Below are 21,543 nucleotides of genomic sequence, written 5' to 3'. Positions count from 1 at the left end.
GATTTAACGCCTCACACTGTACCTTGGTTTCTACCTTTATTCCCAGAACCTGAACAAGTGAAAAAACAAGACACGTTAGCGAGGCAGGAGTGAGCGGACCCCACAAGGGGGGATCTTCTCCCAGGAGCTGCTGGTGGGTCCCAGAGGGACCCCATCCAGGACAGCCTGGGCTGCTCCAGCTCAGCCGGTGTGCTCTCCCCTCCCCGGGCCATCCCAGAGGCTTTACCTTAGTGTTGAAGTACTGGAAGATGTTCTTCAGGATGTCTGCTTCGATCCTGGCCAGCACCAGCTCCTTGGGCGCGTAGACAGCGACGTAGCCGTAGCAGAGGATGAGGCTGCTCTTGATTTTCTCCACTTCATTATCACTACGGTCCTGTTAGGGCGGAAGAGAAGGTTAACGGGGCGGGGGGAACAGTGGGGTGTCATGAGGGGGTGGTTTCTGTCCCCCCAGCTGAAGGTGCCCCCTCAAAGCGGGTCGTGGACCTTTGCTTCCCATCCTTTTGGTGGTGAAGGGCACCCCCAGAGCCCTGATGGAGCATCGTCCCTGTGTGAGCCTGATTGCCACGAGTGTTCCCTGTGAGAGCCCCGCGGAGCAGCACCTGAGCCTGGCCGAGTTAACCAGGTTAACTGCTGGTTAACCAGGTTAACTGCTGGTTCAGTACCGTGCTGGGAACCAGCACCCACTGCCCCTTCCCCATTCACCTGCCCCGTCCCATGGCTGAGCCCCCCCACCCCACAGCCCAAGGGGCAGGGACAAGGGCTGCACAAGGGGTCCCCCCCCCAGCTCCCGAGCTCAGGGGGCCAAGCTCTCCCCCACGCAGTGCTAACTCTGTCCCCCCAAAACCCCACCTGAAGAGACTGGGAATTAAAACAGCCGCCTGGGTCAGAAAATGGGAGGAAAGGCTTTTGCTGCCGGCGCTGGGGGCACAAAACACCCCCCCGAGGGTCTCCTGAGGCGTGTGGGAGCTGCTCGGGGATGGCACCCAGGTGGGTGACAGCCAAACCAGGCTCTGCATCGGGCAGGGGGGCTCCCAGCGGGCGCAGAAGCCAAGTTTCAGCTCGCTGGAGCCCACCCAGCAGCTTCCCCAGGAAGCCAAAGCAAAGCCAAAGGCACCCAGGCAGGGAATTAACTCCTTTCCTGAGGACGGTCCCAGCAGACGTTGGGTCTGAAGAAGCCCCGGGGAGCCTTTTGCCGCCGGCTGGGTGGCAGCAGGGGGGCCCTTGGGCTCTTACCTTGAAGAGACTGAACAGCCCCACGGATTTCTTGAAGACATCAGACCTAACGAAATCTTCCAGCTTGGCCAGGGTTTCCTCCAGGTGATTTATTGCACATATCCCAAAGCAGGAAGCAAGCCCCTGGAGGAAGCAGAGAAAACACATTAGCAGAAAGCTATTAATTCAACCAGCCCCAGCTGACGCTTAAAGACAGCCTGTTTATTGGTTTAATTCCCGGCACCTGAGCCGTGCCCAGCTGGGAGCAGCCCTGGCAGCCAGAGCTCCCTCTCCCAGGGCAGGGGATGCACCTCCAGGGGACACGGGGCACAATAACCCCGTCCTTCTCCGGGTGACAAGGATGTGACACTGGGGAGGGGAGGAACAGATGTCAGGGGGAGGCAGGAGCCCGGCCGAGCGTGGAGGAGAGAGCGAAGCAGGTCCTGCCTTTCTGCTAAAGCTCCAGGAGGGTGAGAGATCCCGGGCTGGAACTCCATAAATAAGTTTATTCAAGAGCAGCCCTTGCCAGAGCAGGGTGAAGCTGGAGGGAAGCCAGGCCACCGCTGGCCGCCGGTGTTTGCGCTGCACTTGAGCTGCTCGGCCAAGTTCAAAGGGAAGAGGGAGAGAAGCGGGAGCAGGAATCTGGCCAGGATGGGCAGGAAGAGCTCGACCCCGACCTCAGCCCCGGGGGAACCAAGGAGGGTGTGAGCTGGAGGGAAAGAAAACCCTGCAAAGCATCCAGGAGCAGATGGCTTTGTAGAAGGGTCTGTAGCCACAGGATGAGGGGGAACAGTTTTAAACTAAAAGACAGAAGATTTAGACTAGATCTAAGGAAGAAATTTGCCGCTCTGAGGGTGGTGAGAGCCTGGCCCAGGCTGCCCAGAGAAGCTGTGGCTGCCCCATCCCTGGAGGGGTTCAAGGCCAGGTTGGAGGGGGCTTGGAGCAACCTGGGCTGGTGGGAGGTGTCCCTGCCCAGGGCAGGGGGTGGCACAGGGAGGTGTTAAGGTCCCTTCCCACCCAAACCATTCTGTGATTCGATGATTTCCCCAAGGAAGCAGCTCTGCCAACAGGTTCAGGGCTGGCAAACAGCATCCTGTCCCAGTCTGGGTCCACACATCACTCGAGAGAGTGTCCCAAGGCACCCCCTGCATCTCCTCCAGCCCCGGAGCCCTCCTGCAGGCAGGGTCTCTTCAATTTTCTGGGCCCGTTCACCCAGATGCTACCACCAACCCTACAAGCCGTTCTCTGGGAGGTACAAGCCCAGGCCAGGCATGGTGGGACCAGAAAGGAGCAGTGGGCACGGCAGGACTGGTCTCCTGGTCCATCAGGATGACCCTTGAGATGTTTGGCATAACTCCTCCTCACCTCCCTTTCTGCCTCCTCTTGGTATCTGGCTGTTTCCAAGAGCTCCTGGAGCTGCTTCTGCACAAGGTCTTTGCTGGTGCAGGCCCCGAGCGTCGTCCCAATGCATTTATACAGGAAATTCTGGAAGAGCAAGAGGAACATTACGGCCCCGTGGACCCTGCTGAGCCCTCAGAGCCACGGAGCTCCTCACACACCTACTGCTCCTCACAGCACCCTGGAGGCACGTTCCTTGAGGCAAAGGAGCAGGACAGAGCCCGACCATAAGGACTGGGACACAGGACACAACTCTTAGGGCTTATTTGGTCCTTTCCTTTCTACAGCAGAGAGCTCTTTGCCTGGTGCAGCTCGTTTCTTGCTCAGCTGAGCTACCGACCTGCTCAGAGGTGTCCTGTGAGACACAGAGACCCCCAGAGCTGGGTGTCAGCAGCAGCAGGCAGAGCAGCACAGCCTGGCCGGGACCTCTCCAGCTGCCCATCTGGCTGTGGACTGGCCACCATCTCATTTCCAAGCTTGCCCAGCCACCTCGCCCACCTCCTGCTCTTCCTCCTGCCACCCCTTGCCCAGTGCCGAGCTGCTGAGCTGCTGGCAGAAGTTTGGGAAATAGCGAGGGCTGGATCAGCCCCACGATATCCCCCCACCCCCGGGACCATCACCTTCTCCAGCGGGAGGCCGTTGTAGCTGCTCAGCTGCCGGCACATCTCGGTGACAAAGTGACAAATCCAGGCGTTGTCAGCAACGGCCGCCAGCGTCTCCTGGAGGAACTGCAGGGGGGAAAGAGCCCTCAGAACAAACCCATTCCGGGAAAAACGAGGAGCCTCAGCTGGGGGGAGCTTGTGTCGGACCTACCGGGACCCTTTTCTGCCCCAAACCAGCAGGCACCACCCCCACGGGAATTGCTGGGAAATTCAGAAGGCACCTGCCCACCCCAGAGAGGATCCTGCCAGCAAAAAGTCAACCCTCCCCTCCAGAAATGTCCCTTTTTCCTCAGCGTCAGGTATTTTCCAAGATAAACTGCACCCAAGTACCACCACCATCATTGGAGCAGGATGAGCCCTGCCCAGATTTAATTGCTTCTCCGTGCCCTAATTTTCAGGCTCTCCAATTAAGGGGGGAGACACCCCTGGGAGCGCTGTTCCCTGACCCACCAGCAAGCCAGGAACCTCATTTTTTTGTGGCTTTCCCTGCAGGAATGGCAGGTCACCCTCCTCCCTGCCACCTCCCCTTCCAAAGTGACAAGACCCGGCAGGTGACATCGAGTGACCATCTCTGCCACCACGGGCAGGGCTTGGTGTGCAGGATGGGGAGCCCAGCCAAGCCCAGGAGGTGGTTGCCACTTGCCCTCCCACCGGCCCATGGCCTCCCCGGCGCAGCAGGGACCCTCACCAGCAGCAGCTTCTCTTCCCACTCCTTCCGGGACAGGGACTTCTCCGTGTTCTCTAGGAGAAAGCACAATTTTTGACACTCGTTTCTCACCCTGGCTGTGGGCCCCACTGGGGAATTGGGGCAGACGGTCCCCAAACGGTGCCTGTTCTGTCCCCAACACAGCGGGGCTAAAAGCCTGAGACACAGAGACACTCCCGGCAGGAATCGGTGCTGATTAAAGGGGCATTAAAATCCTTATTAAAATGGGAAATGGGACTTCTTAAGAGATCTTCAATGCACCCAGGGTCACCTGCACGTGGGCAGCACTTATTCATAGAATCACTGAATGGTCTGGGTGGGAAGGAACCTTTAAAGCCCCCCCCAGTGCCACACCCTTCCCTGGGCAGGGACACCTCCCACCACACCAGGTTGCTCCAAGCCCCCTCCAACCTGCCCTTGAACCCCTCCAGGGATGGGGCAGCCACAGCTTCTCTGGCCAACCTGGGCCAGGCTCTCACCACCCTCACACCAAACAAGTTCTTCCCCACAGCTCAGCTCCATCTTCCCTCTTTCAGTGTCAAACCCTTTCCCCTCGTCCTATGGCTCCCCTCCCTGATCCAGAGTCCCTCCCCAGCTTTCCTGGAGCCCCTTGAGGGACTGGAAGGGGCTCCAAGGTCTCCCCGGAGCCTTCTCTTCTCCAGGCTGAACCCCCAGCTCTCCCAGCCCGTCCTCATATCAGAGGGGCTCCTCGGACACTCCCAGGTGTCCAGGCAGATGCAGCCCAGTTTGAAGGTGGTGACTCCAGCAGAGTTTTCTCCCGAGCAGAAGCCCCTTCCTACCTTCTATGTGCTCCACCAAGAGAGGGACCTGCTTGCTCCAGAGCTGGTCCAGGGCAGGATGGACGCTGTAATGCAAGACGCTGAGCAGCCGCAGGGCAGCCACCCCCCGGCAGTCCCCTGCGTAGGGCTGGGAAGACACGACCTGAAAGGTTGGGGGATGGAACAGAGGGTGTTAGAGCAGGTCGGGAGTCAGAAAATAGGAAACAAAGACCAGAGGAATTCAATACTGGGAGGGGATTGATCTCTAGACCTCCACAAATCTACAGCTCCCCCCTTTCACTCCGGCTGGGGATAGAGGAATGTTGGCAGGAGAGAACATCTCTCCGTACCCCAAATTCATCCCTGGGCCAAGGGGAGCAAACCTGAACGTCCCCAGGGCTGAGGAACAGTTCCTCAAAGCCCCATAAGACCAGCTGGAGAGCTGCACACCCCACCTGCACAGCTCTGGGTGTCCAAGGGGGGGTCTGAGCCTTCCCCCGGAGCCTTGAGGTGCTCCTACATGGAGGTGCTCCTACATGGGGAGGGGATGGGGTGCATCCAGCTCAGGAGGTGCACGGTGGTTCTGGACACGGGCACCTCCACCTGGAGCAGTGAGGTGAAACGGGGTGTTCTCCCTGCCCGTTTGCTGGGACAGGATTGGTGTGGGCTCCTCCAAGTCCATCTGGGAGAGGGGAAGGGGGGTGGTTTCTTCAGAACGTGCTGGAGAAAGGGCGAGCTCTGCCTTCAGGCCACTCACCAGCAGCCTCGTCGTCAGAGCGTAGGGCGAAGGAAGGTTTGCTACAAAGAGAAGGAGAAAAAAGCATGAGATCACCCAGTGAGAGCCCGTGAAGTTCGCAGAGCCCCCCACGGGGGATGGGACTGCGGGGGGAGGCTGGCACTGACCGTTCAGGTCGTAACGGATGAGGGAGGTGTTTTCTCCCTCCTCTTGCTTCTTCGTGGCCAAGTACATGAGGCTCTTGCAGAGCGGGGTGAGGGCGTTGGTGAACTGTATGGGAGTCACAAACTCCAGGAGGTACGGCCAGAGAACCTGCCGAGAAGAGGAGGATGGAGACCCTGCACTGGAGCCAAGGACGGAGAGGGATGGGAAGGGGAAATGGCAGGTAAAAGGTCTTTTGCTAATGGAGAAAACCCCTGAGTCCCCTTATCCATCACTCTTGGTCAGGAAGGGAGGGGTCATAGAACTAGAGAATCATTTAGGTTGGGAAAAAACTTCAAGATCATTAAGTCCAACCCCTGACTCTGCTCCAGAAGCACCAAAGTTCCAGCCCCAGGGTGTTCCCTTTCATAGAATGACGGAATGGTTTGGGTGGGAAGGGACCTTAAAGCCCCCCCAGTGCCACCCCCTGCCCTGGGCAGGGACACCTCCCACCAGACCAGGTTGCTCCAAGCCCCCTCCAATCTGCCCTTGAACCCCTCCAGGGATGGGGCAGCCACAGCTTCTCTGGCCAACCTGGGCCAGGCTCTCACCACCCTCACACCAAAGAATTTCCTCCCCAGATCTCACCTCAATCTCCCCTTTTTCAGTTTAAAACCCTTTTCCGTCCTCCCTCCCCAGCTTTTCCGGAGCCCCTTGAGGGACTGGAAGAGGCTCTAAGGTCTCCCTGGAGCCTTCTCTTCTCCAGGCTGAACCCCCCAACCCTCCCAGCAGAGGGGCTCCAGCCCTCCCAGCATCTCCAACAAGTCCATGTCCCTCCTGTGCCAAGGGCTTTCACCCCACTGCCTTGCTCCAACCTCAGAGAAGCTGATGGGGAGGGCACACACAGGTCCATGGGAGGGCAGCTTCCCAAACCAACCCAAACCAAACCTCCCCCCTGCTCTCGGTGGGACGAGGACAGTGACAATCAGCTCCTACACGGGTTGGGAGTGGTGAGAACCCACCCCGTCCTGCAGATGGACCATCCTGCAGAGAGGGGGGCTCTGGGACCAGCACCCACCACCCCGGAGGTGGAAAGGATGGAGCAGACTCACATTGTTCATCCTGTCAACGGTCGTGCTGAGGAGGAAGAGCGTATTGACACTGATGCTCTGGACGCTGTCACTAGTGAGGTCATCGGCATCCAGCGGCTGCTTTTTGGGCTGCTGGGGGAGAGGGAAAGGGCAGGTCAGCACCGGGGGCAGATTGGGGGGATTCCCTCAGAGAACGTGTCTCCCAGACCATGGAGATGGCACGTCTGGCCAGCAGCAGGCTGGAGGGAACGGGCAGAACCCAAAAGCCTCCTGGTCCATGGACCAGCTCCAGCTCCTGCTCCATCTCCGTGGCCTCCTCCTGCCCCACTCCAACAGGTCCATGTCCTTCTTACGTTGTAATAATAATTCTTATGTCGTAATCATAATTTTTACATTGTAATCATAATTCTTACACACACAGCTACAGACAGGGGCTTGCCTGCTCCCACCTGGGGAATCTTTCTTGATGATTTTTGGATTTCCCCCCACCCCCCCGGGATGTGCTCACCGCGTCGGAGGGCAGGGCGCACTGTCGGACCAGGAACTCCATCATGGCCTCGCCGCCGGGCTGCTCCAGGTAGCCGTGGTGGGCCATGGCACTGATCACCTGCACCACCGCCCGCTTCACCTGCGTGGGCAGAGAGAGGGGAGAAGCTGAGAGCTCGGGGGGGTTCTGCCCACTGCAGGGTCCTCCTCACAGCTGCCCTTCTCCACCTCCTCCTCGGTGGCGGGGAACGTTATTACGGGTCCTGCAGAGCACTTAGATGGGTTTGGGCTCTGCCAGCAGCAGCTGGGATGGCACAGGACAGCGGGGGGAACACCCACCACTCCCCTCCAGAGGGGACGGGACAGAGGCCACGTGTGGTTGTGTCTGGCAAAGCAAAGTTTGTGTTTTGCAGGCAGGATGCAGCCTGTGAGGGTGTGAGATGAGCCACCAGCAGCCCGGTGCTCCTGGCAGTGCCAGGAATGTCCTTTACACACAGGGCTTCGGGCAGGAGCACCCCCCAGCACCCCCAGGTCCTTCTCAGCAGGGCTGCTCTCCTTCCCTCCATCCCCAGCCTGGCCACGACCTCGCTGAGTACCTTCTGGGCACGAAGGTACCAAAAACCAAAAGCCCAGGCAGGAGAGAGATGAGCAAGAGGAGGAGATGACAGAGGACAGCCGGGCTGGCAGAGGTGGGGGACACGGCTGTGTGGGGATCCCAAAATAACCCCCCACCCCTGAAGTACCCCATGGAAGAGCAGAAGCTCAGCTTACCTTATTATTGCTGTCTTGCAGAGGGAGTTTCATAGATGAGAGAATAAAAGGCTTTTTAATCTCCATTTGAGAAGCTATAAAAAAAGAAGACAGACTCTGAAGCTCCGTGATGCTCTTGAGCTGCCCAGGATAGAGCTGCTCATCCCAAACACCCTCCTTCCCCCACAGGGAGGGTTTCGTCCCTCACCCCCTTCCCAGCCGGCTGGGCCACCAGGCTGGCTTCCTTCTCCCCTCACCCTGCAGCCAAGGATGGGCTCGTCTCATCCCAGGCGCCAGCAGGAAAATGAGGGGACTCATGGAAAGGGACCCATGGGAGGCAGGAGAAAGCTGCCTGGAGCCCCTTGGCACCAACCAACAAGGACCACGAACCGGCTGGTGGCAGCCCCCTGGGTACTCACGGGCGCTGTTGATGATCTGCCTCATGATGAGGAGCGTCCCCACCCGTGTCCTCTCGTTGCTGCTCTCCAGCTTGGGGAGGAGGAAGGCCAGCACGCGGTCAGGGAAGGAGCAGGCTGCGGGAGCCAAACCAGCCGTCAGGGGTGCGGGGAGGCAGGGATGCAGGTTGGGGATGCAGGGATGTGAGGATGAAGATTTGGGGATGCAGAGATGCAGATTGGGGATGTGAGGATGAAGATTTGGGGATGTGAGGATGAAGATTTGGGGATGCAGGGATGCGAGGATGAAGACTGGGGATGCAGGAATGAAGACTGGGGATGCAGGAATGCAAGGATGAAGATTTGGGGATGCAGAGATGCAGAATGGGGATGCAGGGATGTGAGGATGAAGATTTGGGGATGTAGAGATGCAGGGATGAAGATTTGGGATGCAGGGATGCGAGGATGAAGATTTGGGGATGCAGGGATGCAGGGATGAAGATTGGGGAGGCAGGGATGAAGATTTGGGGATGCAGGGATATAAGGATGAACATTTGGGGATGCAGGGATGAAGATTTGGGGATGCAGGCACTGCATCCCACCCTGTGTGTCCCCAGGGGCAGTGGGGCTTTGCCTGCTGCCACGTCACCCCGTGACCCTGCAAACCGGCCCATCCTCCTCCTCCTCACACCCAGACCTGGGCTCTTCTCCGGTGCTTTCAGCGTGTTCCCTGCCCTCTCCGGGGAGCCGGAGGAGTTTAAATTATCCCTGCCAACAAGTGCCGCCTCGGCTGTCAAAACATTGTGGTGGTTAAAAATAAACCCCGTCGGCGGGTGGTGGAACTGGAGCAACACTCGTGGGCTTTGGGGAGGGGTGGGCTGCTCCCGGGCTGGGTGGCCTGAAGATGGCTCAGGGCCCGGCTGCGGGTTTGCCTTCCCGAAAGGGACATCACCCAAGTGTGACTCAGAAGGCAGCAGCTTGTCACACCGCTGCTCTTTTTTTCCTGGTGATTGCACACGCGGCTGTCGGTGCCACGAGCCCTTCGGGGAGGAGAGCCAGAGCTGGGGGAGCCACGGAGCTCCAGGCACAGCCTGGGGACACACACACCATCGGTCAGCCCACATCTCCGGCCATCGGGGACCCCGCTGGGCTCTGAATGTTTGCAGTAACCCAAAACGTGAGGGTGGGGAGAGCCTGGCCCAGGTTGCCCAGAGAAGCTGTGGCTGCCCCATCCCTGGAGGGGTTCAAGGCCAGGTTGGAGGGGGCTTGGAGCAACCTGGGCTGGTGGGAGGTGTCCCTGCCCAGGGAAGGGGGTTGGAACTCGATGGTCTTTAAGGTCCCTTCCAACTCTAACCATTCTATGAAAACACCTGTATGAGCTGTACATGAGATACAGCAGCCAGGAGGATGGATGAGCAGGGAACCCTCAAAGTCAAACTATGTCTACAGCCCCTGACCACTGGCCGAGGAACCTGGAGAGGTCTCAGTGGGGTGGCACAGCTCAACAGGCTCCAAGGAAACTTCTGAAATTGAGCCAGGTGCCTTTGGGAAGGTCCCTGGGAGGGGGCGATCAGGCCTGAGCCTGTGGTGAGCTCCAGGAGGAACAGAGCTGGCCCCATGCTCTTCCTCAAAGAGCTCCAGCGAGAGATGGTGTCCCCAGACACCAGCCTTTAGGGAAACACAAAGCCACTGCCTTCTGCAAGCCTGATGTCATGGGCGAGAGCTGGGACAGAAAACACCACCCTCCCTTCCCTCCCGTGTCCCCACATGGCTAGAAGATGTCCTCCACGTCCCCCAAGCCCTGCTGAGACCAGGGGGAACAAACATGGAATTCTCCATGGGGTCAGAAGGGACCTTCCATCTCCTGGAGTCCCACCACGGACCCAGCACTGACCAACCCACCACTGACCCGTGTCCCTCAGCACCACGTCTGCCCGGCTTTTCAATCCCTCCAGGGATGGCGACTCCACCACTGCCCTGGGCAGCCTCTGCCAAGGCTTCACAGCCCTTTCCAGGAAGGAATTTTCCCCAGTTTCCATCCCAACCCTCCCCTGGTCCAACTTGGGGCCATTTCCTCTTGTTCCTTGGGAGAAGAGACCGACCCCCCCTGGCTGCACCCTTCTTTCAGGAGAGGAGCACAAAGCACCAGGAGAACCCCCAGCAGGGCACAGCACACCCAACCCTCTCCCAGGCCTTCGGGACAGCCACGCTGCCCCGTCCCTTACCCAGGACGGTGAAGCATCGCAGAACCTCGGTGTGATTTTTAACAGTCAGGGGGACAGACGGATCCGCAGGGGCACAAATCTGGTGGAGAGAAAGGCTGTGGTCAGGGATGTTACCACAACAGGCACCAGCAGGCTCAGACCCAGCCCTGGAGACGTCAGTGGTGCTTGGCACGGGCACAGCGATGACAATTGGGACAGACAAAGCCCTGGGCTGAGGGGGTGACAGCATCCCAGGACATGGATGCCCAGAGAAGAGCTTTCACAGCAGCTCAAGTCACTTCAGGGAGCCCACTTGGCACCGAGGTGCCTGCTCAGGAGCTCCTGAAACTTTGTCCCACCACCCAGGCGGGACCCTCCTCTGGAACCTCTTCCCAATGAGCCAACCCTTCCGGCTGCTATTAAATTAATTCAGGCTCTTCCTTCAATTTACGTGGCAGCAAAGACCAGGTGCATCTGCTCTGCTCTGCTCTGCCAGAGGAGAGGACTTGGGGCTGTAACTGAGCCAGGGCTGCCGTGGGAGGGCAGCCCCATCCCACAGCCCCATCCCACAGCCCCAGAGCTGCCCCCCTGAAGTCACCAGCAGCTTTTAGCTCGTCAAGAAGCAGTTCCAGCAAAGGGCACCATTATCGCACGCGGTTCTTACGCATGGCTTTGGAAAAGCGTCTTTTAAAGCCCAGCCCCTCTCTGCCAGGCACTTCAAAGACTGCCAGTCTGGTAAGTATTAAAAAGAAGGTGTTCAGCCCCGTTTTCAGCGTGATTTTAAGGGTGTAGTCAGACAACAGCCCTTGCAGCCCTGCGGAGGAAGAGTCCTGAGAAGGGCTCTCGCACCCTGCGGCGCAGCCACCGCTCCGTGGCCAGTCAATGCCCTCCCTTATCCTCAAAAGGGCAAACTTTTCAAAAGGTCCATTGATTTTGAGGTGTTTGTTTCCAAAGGGCTGGATAATGGTGCACTCAGAGCTTCAGACAACTGGGCTGTGCCCAGGGCACCATCGATAGCTCCGATCCCGAAGCCCCAGAGCTGGTGGCAGAGAAGCCTCAGAGGGGCACGAAAAGCCAGGCTCTTCAAGACCTGATCTCAGGCTGGTCCAGGGGATGGCTCGAGCCCTGCAGACGGAGCTTACACCCCGTGAGAAGCCCACCCTCCCCCCCAGCACCCTCACTCCCTGCCCAGCCCGTACCTGGGGGTGCAGGGTGCCCAGCAGAGAGTCCAGCTGCACGTCCAGGCTGCGGCTGCCGATGTTCACGGAAGCTTCCAGGATCTGGCAGAGGCTCTGCTCAGCGAGAGACGGGTTGGGGTTAGAATCACGGAATGGTTTGGGTGGGAAGGGACCTTTCAAGCCCCCCCAGTGCCACCCCCTGCCCTGGGCAGGGACACCTCCCACCAGAGCAGGTTGCTCCAAGCCCCCTCCAACCTGCCCTTGAACCCCTCCAGGGATGGGGCAGCCACAGCATCTCTGGACAACCTGGGCCAGGCTCTCACCACCCTCAGGGACAAGAATTACCTCCCAAGATCTCACCTCAATCTCCCCTCTTTCAGCTTAAAACCCTTCCCCCTCCTCCTCTGGCTCCCCTCCCTGATCCAGAGTCCCTCCCCAGCTTTCCTGTAGCCCCTTGAGGGACTGGAAGGGGCCACCGTAAGGACACGGGGGGCTTGTAGGGCTGCCAGTGCACATTGCTGGCCCATGGCCAGCTTTCCCTCCATCCCCAGCACCCCCAGGTTCTTCTCAGCAGGACTGCTCTCCATCCCTCCATCCCCCATCCCTTCACCACGATGCAGGGAGAGGGAATCTTGAGTGGAAAAGCCAATAGGACTGGGGAGGGGTCCTCGGCCAGTGACAGCAGCACTTGGAGCTGCTGACCTTGGATATGTAGAAGGCCTCCGTGTGCTTCTTGTAGAGGGCGAGGATGCCTGGAATCAGCTTCGGGAGCTGCTCCTCCAGCTTTTCGCTGGGCATCAGGTAACTCATCGGTCCCAGAGCCTCCACCACGGCCAGTCTCAGCTGCGGGGAGAGATTGTGCCTTAATGGTGTGGTGAAACCCTGGACAGCCAGGGCCACCATCTCTGCCGCCACGGAGCTGCTCCTCCTGGTGCTTCTAGGAGCCTCTGAGCCCAGGTGGGGACAGCATTTCCCCTGGCTTTGCTGGTCCCAGTGCAAGGGGTGCTCAGCAGAGAAGAGGGATGCCTAAATGTGTCACCCAGGTCACCTCCCAGCTGTGGCGTGTGCCCAGACTGTCCCCCCAAAGGGCTGCAGAGGCACCCCATGCGCTGCTTTCCAGCAACGGGGACCAAGCCACCCGTTCTGCATCCCTTACATGTGGGACACGTAGGACACAGGGACCAAAGCGGAGCTTGGCACATGGAGAAAAGCATCCAGCCCTAAACCAGAGCCAGGAGCTTGCTCTTCTGGGGGCCACCTCCTTGGAAAAGGGCACAGCTGAGATGCTGCAAGGCCAATGTTGGAATAACAGCCCCCCCGAGGTCCCACCACCTCAGTGTGCCCAGACTGTCCCCCCAAAGGGCTGCAGAGGCACCCCATGCGCTGCTTTCCAGCAACGGGGACCAAGCCACCCGTTCTGCATCCCTTACATGTGGGACACGTAGGACACAGGGACCAAAGCGGAGCTTGGCACATGGAGAAAAGCATCCAGCCCTAAACCAGAGCCAGGAGCTTGCTCTTCTGGGGGCCACCTCCTTGGAAAAGGGCACAGCTGAGATGCTGCAAGGCCAACGTCGCAATAACAGCCCCCCCGAGGTCCCACCCCCTCACCCTGTCCCCTCACCTTGGCTTCCCGGTGCTGCAGCCAGCTGTTGAAGAGCACTTCGTAGGCGCTGAAGATCTCATTGGAGAAGGTGTCCTTCCTGACGGTGGGGTCCGGGGCCTTGTCCAAGTTGGCCAGGTACTCCTGGATGCTCTCGCTGAAGTGCTGCAGGGCTGGGAGACAGATCTCACAGTTAGATTGTTCCCGGCACACGAGGCAGTGTTTGTTTTAACCCCTCCAGAAAGCAGATGGTCCACGTGCTGTTTCACTGGGCAACGTCTCAAGGGATGGCAGATGCTCCAGGACTCTCCCCATCAGGCTGAGAGACATCCCGAGCGGCACCCTGGCTACCAGGCATCCTGGCAGGTAGCCACGCCAGAGGCACGGGCTGCTTTGGGCTTCCTGGGCCAGGGCTGGGATAACCAGCTCCAGGGACCCTGGATTTGCCACAGGGGTCATTTCTACCCCTTCAGTAGCAGCTGGGGCAGCCAAGAGTCACAGCCTCGTGGCCACAGGCAAGCCAGAACACCACACCTCGACGAGTTTGTCCGGTCCCTGAGCCAGCAAATGTTGCGTGTCAGCACGTGTTATTTTTCTTCTCTTGCGATTTGGACCGATGACAAGAGTATTTTTGTGTAAAAGGCAGGGTCCTGGCTCAGAAGAAAGGCTCAGCTGTCTGCAGGGGATATCGTCTTCCATTTCACCACCACGAGGAAGCCTTTGCTATGGCTTTACGGGGTCCCCAAAGGCTTTAGAGGGTGCGTGGGGCAGCCGAGGGATGGCCTAACACCAGGAGCAGGTCTCAGCCAACAGCCCAAACACCCACTGAGTTTTACTCTGGGAGTCACCCCACGGCAGAGAGCACCAAAAAGCCTCCCAGCTCCAGGAGCTCCCGTGCAGGACGTTCCTCCAGATGCTTGAGCACCAACCTCCCCGGTCCAGCCCCGTGCTGCCGCTGGACACGGATGCTCCGGGCAGCTTTGCCCAAGCAGCATCCCCCGTGCTGGCCCTTCGCAGCCCCAGGAAGCCTGGCTCGCTACAAACCCTTCCTGGCCACCCCCAAAGCTCCTCAGCCCACCCCTCGGCTCCTTCCAGACCCATCAGACCCATCCCTGGGACCCCCAGACACCAGAGCTCACGTGCATGGACCCTGCTCTCCCTCCCTGTGCTGCCAGGGCACATCCCTTAACACATCAGGGGCCTTTCCAGCTTCCTCACCCTTCACTAGCCATTTCTTAACGAAAGAAGCCCAGAGAGACTTGGACAGGCTGGAGAGGTGGCCCCATGTGAACCTCATGGGGTTCAGCCAGGCCAAGGGCAGGGTCTTTGGACCCCCGGTCCCAGCCCAGGCTGGGGATGTCGGGATGGAGAGCAGGGCTTGGGGGGGAAAAGCTGGCCATGGGCTGGCAACCTGCACTGGCAGCCCCCCATATCCTGGTGGTGGCTCCTTCCAGTCCCTCAAGGGTCTCACAAGCCACATCCCACACTAATGGGGCGAAGAAACCCCCCTCCCCAACACCCTGCTCCCCTGGGGAGGAGGTTTCCCTGCAGAGAGATTGCAGCAGAAGGTGGGAGGCTGAAGGACACGAGGGGTGTGATGGAGGAGCACAGTGTCCCTGGCACAAGGACCACCCGGCACGGTCCAAGGGGTGCCCACGCCATCGGCTGGGGACTCCAGACCCCGGTCCTGCCTGACCCCTCACACCGGTGGCACGGAGAGGCTGACACAGCCCCCGAGGATGCCAGATGACTCAAGGGCACGCCAGCTCTCTGGATCCCCACGAACTCCCTGCGCCCACGTTATCCCAGCCAGAGGAGGAAGCAGGTCCGAGGGGGAGGAAGAGGAGGAGAGGGGAAAGCACCCGGGACCCAGGGCACCGCGCTCCAAGGGTTTTGTGTCTCCCTCCTCTCCCACGGCAGATGTTTGTTTTCAGCCCGGTCGGACCCGAGCTGCTGAGTCACGCCGCGACCTCATACCACAGCCAGATCCTTCCCATCACGTGCCTCCTCATCCTCGCCGGCGGCACGCAAGGGAAGCACTGCAGGCACTGCCCTGCCTGCTGGAGAGACCATCGTCACCCTGCTCCTGTCCTTAAAGGGGGGCCAGGAGCCCCCCAACCTGCTCCCCGGGGCTCAGACGGACAGGAAGGACACAGAGAAGGATGGAAGAGTCCGATGCTGCTCCGTGGAGCTTGTGCTGCTGAGAAACCAGCCAGGGCAGGGAGGGTCTGGCTGCTCTTTGGGCAGGAACTCTGAATTCCCCCTGATGCCCACCTCGGAGGGGCCAGGAAGGTCCCCAGTTCACCCCTGTTCCTCCCAGCACCTCTCTCAGGATCACATCGAAGCACTGCAGGCACTGCCCTGCCTGCTGGGACAGACCATCGTAACCCTGCTCCTGTCCTTAAAGGGGAGCCAGGAGCCCCCACAACCTGCTCCCCGGGGCTCAGACAGACAGGGAGGACACAGAGAAGGATGGAAGAGTCCGATGCTGCTCCGTGGAGCTTGTGCTGCTGAGAAACCAGCCAGGGCAGGGAGGGTCTGGCTGCTCTTTGGGCAGGAACTCTGAATTCCCCCTGATGCCCACCTCGGAGGGGCCAGGAAGGTCCCCAGTTCACCCCTGTTCCTCCCAGCACCTCTCTCAGGATCACATCCCCAGATCTACCTCTCCATCCCCACATCCATCCCAGGATCACGACCCCAGATCCCCCTCTCCATCCCCACACCCAGCCCAGATCAAGCCCCACGTAGCCCCCCCGTAGGCTGGTTCCTCCCTTCCACCGTCCCTCTGCACTGGGCCACCCTGGAACGGCAAAACCACCCCAAAAAGACCTGCCTGTGCCACACAGTTGTGCTGACCCCAGAGTTCCCTCCTCTGCCTTTCATGTGCTTTAGGACACAAGTTCAGAGGTTGCATGTACTCTGCAAGAGCAACAACCCAACCGTGCCTCAGCAACAGCAGCTACATGTTTTGGGAGGAACCCGTGTGGAGCCAGGACATCACGCTCATTCCTGGATGCACACAGCCACATCAGCGTTCCCAGACCTTGGACGTGAGTATCAGCAAGAGATAAGGTGTCCTCCAGCAGCTCCTGAGGGATCTATCACAGCCCTTCAACCTCCACTCCCCCAGAACACCTTTCATTTTTGCCGAGCGGTGGAAAGAAAAACCACAAACCCCGAGGAGCCTCTGCTGGATGTCAGCATTGTCCTGCTCGGGGCCACAAACTGTCCTGTAGTCTGAGATGCCTGGAGAAGAGAAGGCTCCAGGGAGACCTCAGAGCCCTTTCCAGTCCCTCAAGGGGCTCCAGGAAAGCTGGGGAGGGACTCTTGGAAGGGACTCAGGAAGAAGAGCCATAGGAGGAGGGGGAAGGGTTTGACACTGAAAGAGGGGAGATGGACCTGAGATGTGGGGAAGAACTTGTTTGGTGTGAGGGTGGTGAGAGCCTGGCCCAGGTTGGCCAGAGAAGCTGTGGCTGCCCCATCCCTGGAGGGGTTCAAGGGCAGGTTGGAGGGGGCTTGGAGCAACCTGGGCTGGTGGGAGGTGTCCCTGCCCAGGGCAGGGGGTTGGAATTGATGGTCCTTAAGGTCCCTTCCCACCCATATCACGAGGTGACTCTATGACAACCGAGCGGGCTGTCTCTGTCACCTCTGCAGATGCTGGTGCTTCTGCATCAGACCCCTCTGCACAAGCAGCAGCAGCAGCTTCCAGCGAGGCCGGGGCTGGAGGAGGGTGTCACGAGAAGGGAGCCCCGTGACATCCTGCCAGCCCACCCAGAGTGTCACATCCTGAAACAGCTCAGGAGAATTACAGAAGTGGCTTGGACAGGGGCTGGCCTGGCACCCCCGCTGCACCCCGGCTCCTCACAGTCCCCATCAAGGCTAACACTTGGAAGGTGCCACGTTCATGGGTTCTATAAAGGGACAGCTTGGTTTATAAGAAGGTCTCAAGAAGCACATCCCTCCTTCCTTCCCCATCCCACCAGGCCGGTCCCCTCGTCTGGAGTTGGGATGGCTCTGGAGCATCCATGTCCTCTTTGCCAGAAGAGAAAGCAGAGGCAGCCATGAAATGGGAGTGGCTGGGATCAGACCTGAGATGGAGGAGGACTTTTGCTGGATCCCAGTGACCTAGAGCTGACAACCATCCATCCCTTCCCAGAGCCAGCCAGCTCGCTGCTCCCAGACACTCTGGAAAGGTCAATCTGAGCCAGCTCTCCAGCCCTCAGGATTCCTACACTCCCTCCTTTCCCAGGGAAGTGAAAAAGCCTCCTCCAACATCCCTAAAATCACTGCAGCCTCAGAAAGATCCAGAAAAAACCTTACCGTAGCAGAAGACAGCCTTCATGTGGTCCTGCTTGGCCATTCCCAGCATGGGCAGCATGGTCCCCAGGATGGAGTTGAGGAAAGGCACCATCCCGAACACTGGGGAGGAAGCAGGAGATGCTCAGTCCCAGCAGACACACGGGTTCCACTCTGAGGCCACCCCAGACCCAGCAGCATCGCACGGGCACCCAAAAAAACCCCAGCTCATGGCAGCCAGGACCTCGATTTTGCCACAGAGGAGATGCCAAGAGCCCCCGGGGGTGGGGGTGCTGCCACCCCAGCAGGCAGCAGAGACAGCTCCAGCAGGGCAGCTGCTCACCGTCCTCCCACCCCCCGAACTTCACTGAATGAAATTCATTTTCATTCATTTCCTGAGGAAATTCAAGCAGGGCAAGTGCAGGGACCTGTCCCTGGGGGGGAACAACCCCTGCACCAGGAGAGGCTGGGGGTGACCTGCTGGAGAGCAGCTCTGAGGAAAAGGACCTGGGAATCCTGGTGGACAATAGGGTGACCATGAGACAACAATGTGCCCCTGTGGCCAAGACATGGGGGGCATCAGGAAGAGTGTGACCAGCTGATTGGGGTGGGAAGGGACCTCTGGAGATCATCTCCAGCCCCCTGCCAGAGCAGGTCCCACAAGAACATGTGGGGGGTTATTTCTCCCCAGGGGCAGCAGAGCCAAAGCAATGGTAGAGCCCCAAAGTAGAGCCAAAGCCTCCACCATGGCTTTCCCTTTTCCCCAGGGAACCCAGCAGAGCGTCCAGCAGAGCCTTTAAAGGTCCCACCCAAGGTCCCAGAGCAGCTCGGGGAGCAGAGCTCGGCTCAGGCTGCCCCCTCACACCCCCCCATGGTCCCTGGACGAGGGGCTGCCCTCAGCTCCCCACCTCAGCCCCAGCAGCTCCCCTGGGAAGAGCGGCCAAGGAGAGAGCAGGGGTTTCTACATCTCCTCCCAAAGCCAGGCTCTCAGCAGCACCGACCTTCCCCTTCTTCTGCCCCATTCTCTGAAGAGAAGGGCAACAGAGGACACCACAAACAAGCCATTTGTGCCGACAGCACTCCTCCACTGCTTCTTCAGTGCGTCTCATCCCACCTCCTTCCTCTAGAAACATCAACTCTAAGCTGTGAGACCCCGAGAAGTTTGTTCTTGCTGGCTCAGCAGGCACTGCACCATGGAGGCACCTCCCTGCAGAGCCATCCGGGCACGGTGTGAACAACAACCCCCGCTGTCAAAGCACCAGACGCGCTTCCACCCGCTTCTTTCCAGGAGACCACTCACCGTTGGACACCGAGAGGTTGGCGAACGTCTGCAGGACGAAGTAGTGGGGCAGGATCCCTGGCTGAAACTTGGTGAGCACCTCCTCCATCACCTTGTTGATGAAGCGCTGCCCCACTGCCACGAGGACGCTGCTGGCGGCTTGTTGCCAGTCCCGGATCACCTCCTGGGGTGGACGGAGGGGAAAACCACCTCAGAATGGACACCCCGGGCACCCCGGGAGGCTGCTTGTGCCTGGCTTCAATGTCATCCATCGTGCCCGGCTCCAAATATCATGGGGAATTGCACAGAGTGGGCTAATTGTCCCCCTCTGAACCCCCCCCAATGCTGCCTCCAGCTCTGGGGCCACCAACAGCAGAAGACATGGACCTGTTGGATGGGGCCAGAGGAGGCCACGGAGATGCTGGGAGGGCTGGAGCCCCTCTGCTGGGAGGGGGGCTGAGAGAGTTGGGGGGGTTCAGCCTGGAGAAGAAAAGGCTCCAGGGAGACCTTAGCACCCCTTCCAGTCCCTCAAGGGGCTCCAGGAGAGATGGGGAGGGACTCTGGATCAGGAGGGGAGCCACAGGATGAGGGGGAAGGGTTTGACACTGAAAAGGGGAAGATTGAGGTGAGATCTGGAGGGGAAATTCTTCCCCCTGAGGGTGGTGAGAGCCTGGCCCAGGTTGGCCAGAGAAGCTGTGGCTGCCCCATCCCTGGAGGGGTTCAAGGGCAGGTTGGAGGGGGCTTGGAGCAACCTGCTCTGGTGGGAGGTGTCCCTGCCCAGGGCAGGGGGTGGCACTGGGGGGGCTTTAAGGCATCAGGATGGAAAGGGCCCGGCCAAGAACAACAATAGGAGGGACCTGGAGCTTTCGGGTCCTACCTTTGACTTGGTCATTTCATTAGACGCCAGGAAGATAACGACCTTCGCCGTGCTCTTGTCCAAGAGGGCAATGTTGTTCTTCACCACGGTCTCCATGGCCTTCAGGATGATCACCCGATGGGGGTAGGCCAGCTGGAGGGGGAGGGAGAAAGCCATCGGTCAGCCACGAGGAGCACGGGGACCATGGCTACCCCGGGGCAAGAGAATCCTGTGGGTCCCAGAGCTGCCCAGGCTGTGAGATGCCTCGCTGGGGACTGGCTAGTGAGGGGCTGGCTAGTGAGGGGCTGGCCAGCAATTCCATCATGCAGCTGCATGGAAAAAGGTGAAGACTCGAAGCACCGACCATCTTTATTCCATTTCTCGCCCACGACAGTGTATCATCACCAGCTCCAGCGCCTTGGACCAGACTCTTCAGCAGCTCCTGGAGCCCAGATCCTCCCGGGCATCTCCCAGGAACCATTTCTCATCCCGCCGAGCCCCCCAGGATGGGGTGGAGCAGAGCAGCCCCCTACCTTGTCGTGCTGCCGGAGGTACTCGTCGCAGGAGTTGAGGATCTCCTCCGGCTCGGATTCCCCCAGGTAGCACAGGGCATTGTAGATCTGCTCCTGGACCAGCGGGTCCTTATCCGTGGTGGCATCCATCAACGTCGTGGCAAGCCCTGAGCGAGAGAGGCAAAGTCGCAAAGATTCTGCCTCCTCTGAACCCCTCCTGGACCCAGGAGAGGAGGAGGAGGAGAAGACCCTCCGTGCGTTTTCACCCACCCTCCCCTGAGCCGCAGCTCAACGAAGCTTCACCACCCCTTTTGTTTCCCACCCAACGAGCACCTGCCAAAACCCTTTCTTCTGAGCCCACCACCCAAAAAACCTCACCCTTAACTCACAGTCACCCCACATGCAGCCCTTCCCTGCCCCCCGAGGGCTCCTTCATCCTCACCCTGGACATTTCACAGGGTTTTTTACTGCAGATGCTGCTCAGCACCACCTCACCCTCTGGGCCAAGGTGAGTTTAGCTCCAGGGTTCCTGGCTGGAGCGGGGAGAAGGAGGGATTTATTACACTGGGGATTTGAGCCCAGGGCTGGGCAGCAGCACCCGGGGACGGGCTCTGCTGGAGGTACCTGGGGAACCTGCCAACGTGGGACCACGGGCACATCCTTGAAGGTCAGGGGCTGGAGGACCCCTCGTGCTGCTGAATCCCACCACCAGGTGAAGCTCCACGAGGTGGGAGCGGGTGCCATCAGAGGGATGGAGCCCACCAGGGTCCTGCCAGCTCCCAGCCACACGCCTGGGGACCAGAGCTGCTCCCCGACACCCCCCCAAACCCAGCGACCCCCCTCCCAGAGCCTCATCGTTACCCTGGGGCGGTGTGTCCCTCATCAGGGCCTTTGTTGGAATAAGGTTAATTAGTTTTGGAGCAGGCTGCCTCTGCCACACCATGGCCCCTTGTCTGAGGACATGGCCCCCCCCCGCCAGGACACCCAGCCCCGAGGGGACACCACGCTGCCTCCAAACCCTCCGTGGCCACCACCGAGGGTGGCACCAGGAGGGTGACAGTGTCCCTCAGCCCTTCCCCTCCTGCTGCTTCCCACCCAGGAGGAGCTTCCCATCCTCACGGTCCCACCCCAGGGCTCCCACCCACCCCCCGGCCCCACTTTGGGGGGATTTCACTCATTTCCAAGGTGGGGAGGGGGGCGGGGGGTAGAACGGACGTTCGCCCCACAGTCACGTTACAGCCAACGTGACTTGGTTCTGC

At 59.7% G+C, this 21,543-nt stretch overlaps 1 protein-coding gene across 3 annotated transcripts in view; it reads right to left on the bottom strand.

The window, feature by feature from the left end:
* Nucleotides 1-21,543, bottom strand: part of MROH1 (maestro heat-like repeat family member 1) — a 51,072-nt gene that overhangs the window by 28,560 nt on the left and 969 nt on the right. The window contains exons 2-22 of one of the 3 annotated variants that reach the window (XM_014956146.1): nt 20,306-20,451; nt 19,794-19,925; nt 18,938-19,100; nt 17,662-17,760; nt 13,363-13,514; nt 12,441-12,581; nt 11,760-11,852; nt 10,582-10,660; nt 8,381-8,494; nt 7,983-8,056; nt 7,234-7,353; nt 6,747-6,857; nt 5,661-5,805; nt 5,515-5,555; nt 4,779-4,920; nt 3,961-4,013; nt 3,231-3,338; nt 2,578-2,697; nt 1,234-1,356; nt 227-373; nt 23-49 (exon numbers count right to left, since the gene is read on the bottom strand). In XM_014956146.1, the coding sequence (XP_014811632.1) occupies nt 23-49; nt 227-373; nt 1,234-1,356; nt 2,578-2,697; nt 3,231-3,338; nt 3,961-4,013; nt 4,779-4,920; nt 5,515-5,555; nt 5,661-5,805; nt 6,747-6,857; nt 7,234-7,353; nt 7,983-8,056; nt 8,381-8,494; nt 10,582-10,660; nt 11,760-11,852; nt 12,441-12,581; nt 13,363-13,514; nt 17,662-17,760; nt 18,938-19,100; nt 19,794-19,925; nt 20,306-20,451 (2,330 nt within the window). The remainder of the gene's footprint in view (nt 1-22; nt 50-226; nt 374-1,233; nt 1,357-2,577; nt 2,698-3,230; nt 3,339-3,960; nt 4,014-4,778; nt 4,921-5,514; nt 5,556-5,660; nt 5,806-6,746; nt 6,858-7,233; nt 7,354-7,982; nt 8,057-8,380; nt 8,495-10,581; nt 10,661-11,759; nt 11,853-12,440; nt 12,582-13,362; nt 13,515-17,661; nt 17,761-18,937; nt 19,101-19,793; nt 19,926-20,305; nt 20,452-21,543) is intronic. The other 2 variants (XM_014956147.1, XM_014956148.1) reach the window with 2 other exon arrangements.

The sequence above is a fragment of the Calidris pugnax genome, unplaced genomic scaffold (assembly GCF_001431845.1).
Source record: "Calidris pugnax isolate Ruff unplaced genomic scaffold, ASM143184v1 scaffold307, whole genome shotgun sequence".
NCBI classification, from domain to species: Eukaryota; Metazoa; Chordata; class Aves; order Charadriiformes; family Scolopacidae; genus Calidris; species Calidris pugnax.
The sequence above is the reverse complement of the archived record's forward strand: the minus strand, read 5'-3'. Positions and strand labels throughout refer to the sequence as shown.